Below are 10,489 nucleotides of genomic sequence, written 5' to 3'. Positions count from 1 at the left end.
AAAAAAACACGTGTGTCAATTTTAATTATATGGATTATGTAAATTAAATATTAATTATGGGAATGTGTTTTTTCTATAGTCATCCATTGTACAAGGCCTTGCTCGACCGTTTATGAAAATTTGGTTGTATTTTTAATCTGTATAAACGACTATAATTAAAGAAAAAAAAAATGTGGTTTCTTTGTGTTTAAAAGGAAAGAAAATTGTTATTAATTCGCCGTTTGCTTGTGTGCGTTGAGCGCTAGGGTTGTGCCCTGAGCTGAAAACCATCGATATTTTTTATTATTTTATCTTTATATTTTTTTTATGTTTTATTTATCATATATATATATTGCAAGTAGTAGTGGTATTGAAGCTATTGAGATCGATAAACCAGTTGAAATTAGAGTGTTTGATAGAGAGGCGAGGGGGAAGGGAGGGGGTATGGAAGGGACGATGGGTTGTAGCTACAAAATTGATGTGTGTGTTTGTTTATTGATTGTGAATTAAGTTAATTTGAAGTTAATAACATGATATACTATAAATTAGTACGAATTAACTTTAATTGTGTTTGTTTTTTTTTTTATTTTAGATGTTTTTATTAATATGATATTTTTATGTTTTAGTATATTTATATGTTATATTATTTAATTGTTATTAAGCAAATAGTGTATTCGAGAATGTGAGATGCGTTCACTTGAATTTATTAATTGAACTTTTGATGGAAGTTGGTGAAATGGTTGTTTGAATGGCTTAGCGATACGACAAAGGCGCGTGTGAAACCGCGTGGCCGCGTTAGTTCTAGAAGCAATATTGGATATCGTTTTTGTAAATTTCATCAAAAAGTGTTTAGCATTTTCTGTCTATTGTGGGTAATATAGAAACATTAATTACCTACATTTTATTTTAAGTTTCATATATTTAATGTTTCTTTACTCGCATGATAATTATTTACACAATTGGTGTCTTTTTTTAACAAATGACGGTACACAACGTTATTATTCTGTGGCAAAGCATGTCAAAATTGCTGAACACATTTCGATGATGTTTGCAGTAAATGATAGGTGGCAGAAATCTGACCGTTTTCACGCGCGAACTACGTACCGTGGTACCTACTACGAGTTAAGAGTAACTACACGTATAAACGAGTTTTATATAAAACAATACAGCTATTTTTGTATTTGCACATAAAACGCCAAGTGCGCGCCGCTGGCTATAAATAGATGGTCTAATTTTGATATTTTTTCTCGTAATGATGAATAATATGCATTTGAATATTAATTTAATTCTTAAACACTTGCCTCGTTTATCAACCGACTTCAAAAAAGGAGGAGGTTGTCAATTCGATTGTATTTTTTTTTGTTTGTTACTTCATAACTTATTGCTGGGTGAACTGATTTTGGTTTCCCGTGTGGTTCCTATTTAAATTTGATCCAGTTCTGACAATTTGAAGGCGATTTCGTTTTTTGTTAAAATGTTTATAATATCGTATGTTTTAATATTATTGTATAATTAAACAAACATAATTTACTTACATGTGAGGGTAAAGTTGAAACCATAATCTGTCCAGTCGTTCATGAGATGAGCGCGTGTAAACAGACAAACTTTTTAGCTTTATACTGTTTTGTATTTCAACTCGAAATCCAATGAAATCCACTAATTTCCTCTAAATGTGAAATTTTCGTTTTTAAAATACACGTTCACGTCATGTGTCATTCACCTGAACCGTAAACGACACGATTTTCGTAAATCAGTAGGTATATTCATTATTTCGATATCATCATCTACACACTGACTAGACATAACTCGACTCGTGTTATGAATGTAACAATCATAGAAGAGATCTGGGTTCGATTCCTGTAGGTTAAAGAATACTTACTTTTTTGCATTTACTCTTTATTAGTGTGCGAGTTGGACTCGCACACTAATAAAGAGTAAATGCAAAAAAAAAAATGAATAAAAAATTAAAAAAAAAAAACACGCTCTAATGACAGAATCAACAAAATGCTCTCTCTCTGTCACGCAGAAGACACGTGAGGAGACTGGCGAGTCCCGCCGAGCCTCAGCAGGATAATGAGATAACCTCGAGTAATTATTGTATTGTCGCCGATTCGCGATAAGTGTACAGAGTTTGAATTCAATCTATCCGTTTAAATTGTTCAAAATCCAATCTAAATGAGTCAATCACATACAAACATGCAGGTGAAGCTTTGACACGTCCCCCCCCGTATAACGTACAGTATTATGGTTCATATTGACATTACAAGCGAAACCGTGCGACAGAAGCTAGTTGAGATATTGTCGTTGGCGTTTGGAAGCACGCCAACGGTTCTTGAGAATTGTTAATTTTATAGAAGCGCATATATAATATTATATACATAACGGCATTGCTGCAGAATCATTCTGTATAAATAAAAAAAGTGATTGACACTGACAATTAGTTGAAATCAATTGCCATTATGGGAGAAAAAAAACGTGACAGTTGACATTTGCAAAAAAAAAAAAAACAAAAAACTCTTTCGTTTTAACCTTCACGGTTGTATCATATACATTCTGTGGTCCTTCCGCTGATCGTTCAAATGTTTTTAATTTTTTTTTTTACATTCATGAGTATATTAAACGTCTCTTTCATTATATATCATTTGTCTATTCTTAAATTTTTTTTACGTATTTTTTTGTGTCAAAAATTGCATTATATTGTACGTAAAATATTTAATTTTAGCTCAACACTGGTTATTGAGGTGCAAAAAAAAATGAAACAGAATTTGGCGCCAATTTCATCAAATCTTTTTATTTAATCTTATAATCAGCTGTTTGCTCTGGCTTTGCCCGTGGTACATAGGGTATATCACTCAATGATGTTGCATCTTTCTAGTGGTGATGGAATTTTTGAAATGGGGTTACAAACATACAAAAATATAAAAATTTTCCTCTTTATTATCCTACTTCCTACTAATATTATAAATACGAAGTTCGTTAGGATGTGTGTGTGTTTGTTGCTCTTTCACGAAAAAACTACTGAACCGATTGCAATGAAATTTGCTACGTAGACAGCTGGACAACTGGAATAACATATAGGCAACTTTTTATCCCGATATTCCTACGGGATACGGACTTACGCGGGTGAAACCGCGGGGCGCAGCTAGTAATATTCTTCAAGTTATCAGTTCTAGACCAAACTGAAATGGACATGGGAAACATATTTTCAACCGACTTAAAAAAAGCACGGGGTTCTCAAATTGACTGTGGTGCTTTGTTTGTCAGCTCAGAACTTTTGACTTGGTGAACCGATTTTGATGTTGTTTTTTTTATTTGAAAGCTGGTGCCTTCTGTGTGATTGGTAGAGTTCTTGCAATTAGGTTTTTCAGTTTATTTGTTAAAAATAATTTGTAATTATATAACTTCACGATTTCATTGTTGTCTAATAGTTTGTTTGTTAATGGATTAACCTTAGAACTGCTCAACCGATTTCGAAAATACTTTAATGTAACCATATCTCAAACAGTACGCAGAATATGTCACCGAGTCATCTACAAATGTACAGTATAAATATATCAATGGACAAACACGCGAAAAGTCAAGCGCGAGTCGGTCTACATATCGTAACAATGATATAAACTTTGTGAACCGCTGCCCTCATCCAATATAATATGGAAGAAACATTACACAGAATAGGGTGTTAGGGTTAGGGTTGTCACACGAGGAGTTTTTAAAAATATATTTATTTATACCGCCGAACAAACCCACGGACGATAGCGAGTGTTTATATAGCGCATGTGTTATTCTGACGTATAGGCTGTATTATCGTAAAGTTTTATTTAAATCGATTCAGTAGTTTTTGCGTGAGAGCGTATCAAACATCCATTCATACTTAAAAACTTTCGCGTTTATAACACGAGTAGATAGTATAAAATATGTTGTTTTTTATTGGGTTGACAGTAAAATATATCCTATCCTACTTCCTGCTAATCCTACTAATATTATAAATGCGAAAGTTTGTAAGGATGTGTGTGTGTTTTTTACGCGGTTTCTGTTTGTTTCGGTCCGTATCCCGTAGGAATATCGGGATGAAAAGTTGCCTATATGTCATTCCAGTTGTCCAGCTGTCTACGTACCAAATTTCATTGCAATCGGTGCAGTAGTTTTTACGTGAAAGAGTAACAAACATACATACAAGTACATCCATCTTCAAGTACTTTACATTTATAATATTAGTAGGATAGCACCCAGAGGTCACGAGCTTGTCCAATAGTGAAATAATATTTGAAAACGGACCAGCAGTTCCTGAGGCAAGCCAGTTCAAACATACAAATGAACGGACTTTTCAGCATTATGCTAGTATATTAATTAAGAAACGTATGTTACTACAATACTTCCTTTTTCGACGTCGGTTAAGAACGATATTAATTCAATAACAAGCAATATTACGGTGTAGGATAATTATTTATGGTTCGGTCTATTACGTTGTATGTACAACAATGTAATAGACAATTATGGAAGTCGGTTATTTGTGATGTTATTCATTTAGAGGTAAATAAAACATCAATCAATCTTTTATCCGACTGTGTCAGAAGGGTTATGGCTCTCAAGTGGTTCGGGATTTTTTTTTGATATATCGACTTACTAGCTGCGCCCCGCGGTTTCACCCGCGTAAGTCCGTATCCCGTAGGAATATCGGGATAAAAAGTTGCCTATATGTTATTCCAGTTGTCCAGCTGTCTACGTACCAAATTTCATTGCAATCGGTTCAGTAGTTATCGCGTGAAAGAGCAACAAACGTACACACATCCTTACAAACTTTCGCATTTATAATATCAGTAGGAAGGACTAGTAGGATAGGATTTCAGCTGCGTAGCAACCTTATAACGTTAGAGTGGGACGGCGATATGAAACGCGCGGGTGCGAGGGGGACGGGTGTATTCATAATGCGCTTTCCTTTTTGTGTCAATATTGAGTGGGGAAACTGTGTTTTTTTTTAATGTTTCTTAAATATCTCGGGGTCTGAGGTCTTAATTTCTTGATTTTATGTATTTTTTTTTTGTATATCTCATTCGGTAGATTAGTTTTAATAAGTACTAGCGGTTCGCCCCGGCTTCGCCCGTGGTACATAATATATAGCCTATGTCACTCGGGTGAAGTTACAGCTGCCGAATGGTGAAGGTAGTTTTTAAAATCGCGCTAGCGGTTTTCGCGTGAAAACGTTACAAACATACAAAAATTCAAAAGTTAAAATGAGTGTAGAGTAGCGATCCGCCCCGGCCTCACACGTGGTGTTTTTCTCTCCATAAGAACTTTCTTCGTGCCTCAAAAAAAAACGTTTATAAAATTTTTATCCGATTTAGCCGAGCCGTTGTTAGCCTAGCGATTGGCGATCTATTTTTACTTATATAGATTTGTTAAATAAATGCGAAAGTAATTCTGTTTGTCGCTACGTCATGTCTAAACAACTGAACCGATACGGATGGAATTTGTGATGAAGGTAGATTCAATCTCGTGAAAGGACATAGGATAATATAATAATGATTTCATGAGTTTATCTTATTATTCTGATGAGGATCGCCGGGATTTTATATAATATAGAATAATTTCTTATTATTTTGTATGGAAATATTATGAAGATGATCGTATTTATAACACCGATTCAAACGCAAGAACGGCTGAACGGATTTTGATGATTTTTAACTCCGTGTGTTTTTGACCACTGATGATTACTGTAAATATATTGAAAAGACAGTTTTTAAACCCCATAGACGTTCAATTCATCAAATAACAAGCGAGTCTGGGGTAAGATCTTGTATAGCGAGAGATGCCAGTATGGTCATTCTTATTTATAGATAAATGTCTATACTAATGTTATAAAGCTGAAGAATTTGTTTGTTTGTTTGAACGCACTAATCTCAGGAACTACTGGTCCGAGTTGAAAAATTCTTTCAGTGTTAGATAGGCCATTTATTGAGGAAGGCTATAGGCTATATATGTGACGTATACCACGGGCGAAGCCAGGGCGGTCCGCTAGTACTTTATAAATAGGTTTTCAATATAAAAATTAATATTTAATGGGTTATTTGTACGGAGGTAGTCTGCTGTATAAGTAACTTGTACAGGTGGCAAAGTTTCATCGAAATAGGTTTAGCATTTTTTGTTTGATAGCCGATAGGCAATATACAAATTGCCATTTTCTGTACAATTACCGTTGATCGTTTTACAAATGCGCATCTATCCATAAATAAAGAAGCATCGAAATCCGTTTAGCAGTAGGTACGACGACGTAACACAGACGGACAGTTAGTATCGAATCTCTACTAATATTATAAATGCCAAAGTAACTCTGTCTGTCTGTCTGTCTGTTACGCTTTCACGCCTAAACCACTGAACCAATTTTGATGTAATTTGGTATGAAGGTAGAACTGAACTTGGGAAAGGACTCAGGATGATTTTTATCGCGAAAAAAATGGTAGGAGTTGAAATAGGGAGATGAAAGCGATATAACCGAATTCTGCGCGGGCGAAGCCGCGGGCGGAAAGCTAGTTTATAATAAACTAAATTAAGATATATTTTAATATCGATTGATTTAATCTCATTCGTCGTTATGGCAACAACAGAAATGCATCATGTCTAAAAATTGCTACTCTCCATCTATCTATCGGACGTACAGACAGACAGACAGACAGACGGACGGACGCACAGCCAAGTCCTAGTAATGGTGGGGGGTAACCCTAAAAAAGCTTAGTCGCCACTACGCTCAAATCCTTTTTATCTGACTCATATCTTGAATAATGAACGCTAAAGGTGCGCGCACACTGGCTGTCGTGTATTTAATTAATTTTCGAACATTTTCCGATATCATATAGAAATATTGACCGCCTCCTTGGTACAGTGGTTAACGCGTGAGCGTAGAACCGAGGGGTCCTGGGTTCAATTCCCGGTGGGGACGCACAAAAAAAAAAAGAAAATGTCTCGGTCTGGCAGGATACAGAAGGCTGATCACCTACTTGTCCCTAAAGAAAATCGATCAGTGAAACATATGTACATCATTTGCCCCATACCCCACTAGGGGACACGGGACTTCACTTAATATAGAAATAGCTTTATAATGTGTGAGACCAGCTGTTCGGCCCGGCTTCGCCCGTGCTACATATATAGCCTATGTCACTCAGCGAAGTTACAGCTTTCTAATGGGGAAAGAATTTTTTCAATCGGTCCAATAGTTTTTGAGTTCATCCATTACAAATAAACAAATAAAAGGATTGACGAGATGAATAAAGGAAAGGACTGGGTAGGGTAAGGAAAAGGACACGGGCCTTCAGCTCACCCACACAGCGAACGAGACACAGTAGCACGGTACTGTTTCACGCCGGTCTTCTGTGGGGGTGTGGTGCTTCCCCGATGCGAGCTGGCCCAATTCGTGCCGAAGCGTGCTCGCTTCGCACACAGAATATTGAATACGAAGCCGGAAAATCGACTCGTTGATATAGTCGTTTCATTTTTAAATCGATATTACTTCACGTGTCAAAACGCAGTGGTGGCTCAGTGGTGAGAAACTCGGACTTCAAAAGCGATAAGTCGGGGTTCGAGACCGACCGAGCGTGCAGGAAATAAATTGATTTTTCCATTTATCTGCACATGTGGATAACATCACCACTGCTTAAAACGGTGAAGGAAAACATCGTGAGGAAACCGGCATGTCCGAGAATCAAAAGTTCGACGACATATGACATCTGCCAACCCGCACTTGGCCAGCGTGGTGGATTACGGTCTGAACTCTCATTGGAGGCCTGTGTCCCAGCAGTGGGAACATATATGGGCTGATGATGATGACTTCTAGTGTTCGTATCGAAACAGCAAATCGCAGCACCGCAAGTGTGCGCCAGTGTGCCGCCGGCTTTATGTATCGCCGTCTCGCTCGCACGCTCACTATCTACCCGGGGCGGTTTCAATTTTATACTTATTGATTCAGAGGCCGAGTTGGGTAGCGACAGCAAAACAATTGCATTTATTTATTATTTTTTTTTATTTGAATAATAATATGGGAATATTGGAGAATGTGTATGAATAATCTCTATATTTTTCTTTATGTCATAGCGGGCAACTGAGCTGATGGTTCGCCTGATGGTAAGCGATCACCACCGCCCATAAACATTCGCAGCGGTAGTGCCTCTACGAATGTGCTGCTCGCTTTTATGGGGTAAGGGAAAAGGAAAGGACTGAAGACTGGAAAGAAGGAATGGACTGGGACGGGTGAGGAAAAGGAAACGGGCCTCCGGCTCCCCCACTCACCGCACGAAACACAGTGGCATGCCACTATTTCACGCCGGTTTTCTGTGGGGGTGTGGTACTTCCCCGGTGCGAGCTGGCCCAATTCGTGCCGAAGCGTGCTCGACTACCACAATAAAAATAATATAGTCTAATTATCTATATTATATTTGGTCTAGTCTAATTATCCCACTAATATTATAAATGCAAAAGTTTGTAAGGATGTGTGTGTGTTTTTTACTCTTTTACGCAAAAACTGCTCAACCGATTGCAATGAAATTTGGTACGTAGACAGCTGGACAACTGGAATAACATATAGGCAACTTTTCATCCCGGTATTCCTACGGGATACGGACTTACGCGGGTGAAACCACATAAGTCCGTAGCTAGTATGTTATATACATAGATATTTTATTATTTATTTTAACACAAACGTTTATTTTCATATAATTATAACTTGTTTAAGCGCTAATGACTGTCTATTGTTGACCTTGGAATAACTTAATTAAGTATACAAATAAGGAAATAAGTTACGATAAAAAAGATACTTGAATTCGTTTCGAAATTGGAACATTTACATCATTGAGAATTTCAAGACGTTTTAACGGATTTTAAACGCGATTTATTCATTATGTTATGAACCCAACGTCTCGAACACTTTACAGCGAGCGCGGTCACGGGGAGACAGAACAAATCGCGTTTAAAATCCGTTAAAAAGTCATTAATTTCACATATCATTTTCATTATTTTTAACTATTTATTCTTTACATATCTGTCTGTGTGCTTGTTGTGGTTGGACCGTTTTGCCGGGACTACGAAAAAATTAATTAGAGTTTTTTTAAGAAATCAAACACAAGAAAACGCTAAGTATAATACTTTATTTATTTACATTGAATCTGGGCCAACGTTTTTAAGAATTTTTTATATTCATCTCTATTATATTTAACTAGCTGTGCCCCGCGGTTTCACCCGCGTAAGTCCGTATCCCGCTGGAATATCGGGATAAAAAGTTGCCTATATGTTATTCCAGTTGTCCAACTGCCTACGTACTAAATTTCATTGCAATCGGTTCAGTAGTTTTTGTGTGAAAGAGCAACAAACACACACACATCCTTACAAACTTTCGCATTTATAGTATTAGTAGGATTATAGTAGTATGATTTTACTTTTATATCATTCAAATACGATACATATGGAAATGGGTATTTTTTATTGAATAGGCTTTTTTGTTTTTGCTGACGGTACTTCACAAAATGGCCACATCCGCAGTTTGGATTGCCTGTAGGCCGCGTTCACATACGCACTAAATTATTAACACTAAATCGTATAATGTGTGTTAATGTGTTTGCACATGCATACACCCGAAAATTTTAAACGGTTTGCGAATTAAAGTTTCGTTTAAATACAGATGAAAATTATTCGATCGAATTGTAATATAGAGGCCGACTATGGTTGTTATATTGTTTTTTGTTTGTTTGTTTGTTTGTTTGTGAAGTTGTTCCTGGAAGCGTGATGCTAGTTGACATCGGATCGAATTGTATCGAAATTGGTTCAGTATTTTTAATATTACTTTATTATTAATTTAATTAATTTAATACATAAATGGTAGATAGATAATTTTAAACCAATAAATAAATGATTTTTTTTTTGAGAATCACGAAGTTGGCGTTATGAAATAGTTGTTGTTAACAAAAAAACTAAATCGCCCGCAAATTGTCGAAACTAGACCAAATTTAAATGGACTATCAAATTTAAAAATAATTATCAATATGTGTTCACCCAGAAAAAAAGTCTCCAGTTGTCCAGCTGTCTACGTACCATATTTCATTGCAATCGGTTGAATAGTTTTTGCGTGAAAGAGCAACAAACACACACGCATCCTTACAAACGTTCGCATTTATAACATTAGTAGGATAGGATAGTAGGATTCTGCTCACAAATTATGTTGTTCGGCAGCTGGTGGGCGCCCCATGTGGACAGCATGGCCAGTACACGTTCTACAAGGCGCTGAGGCTGACGGGACCTCTGGAGAGGATCATAGCCATCGGTGATTTCTTCTTCGTCAGGATATGGCAGGATTCAGAGCTGGTGTCCATTGGTGAGTACCGACCTATGTTTGTCTATGTTCTAGTTCTAGATATCTATAGACCAACGAATGAGCTATGGACAGGGTATCCTCGGAGTTTACGTATAACATCGAATTGGGATGAGGGAATCCTTAGGAGAACCAAGCCACCGACAGCTCACCGGATTGGCA

The 10,489-nt window shown here is 36.7% G+C and overlaps 1 protein-coding gene across 1 annotated transcript in view; it reads left to right on the top strand.

The window, feature by feature from the left end:
• LOC119838875 (AT-rich interactive domain-containing protein 5B-like) overlaps positions 1–10,489 on the top strand; it is a gene marked incomplete at its 3' end in the record, with an annotated part of 54,611 nt that overhangs the window by 1,494 nt on the left and 42,628 nt on the right. Inside the window, exon 2 of the mRNA XM_038365017.1 lies at positions 10,189–10,330. Within this exon, the coding sequence (XP_038220945.1) occupies positions 10,189–10,330 (142 nt within the window). The remainder of the gene's footprint in view (positions 1–10,188; positions 10,331–10,489) is intronic.

This window comes from Zerene cesonia, unplaced genomic scaffold (assembly GCF_012273895.1).
Source record: "Zerene cesonia ecotype Mississippi unplaced genomic scaffold, Zerene_cesonia_1.1 Zces_u006, whole genome shotgun sequence".
Lineage (NCBI taxonomy): Eukaryota > Metazoa > Arthropoda > Insecta > Lepidoptera > Pieridae > Zerene > Zerene cesonia.
This window is presented reverse-complemented; position numbering and strand designations above follow the sequence as displayed.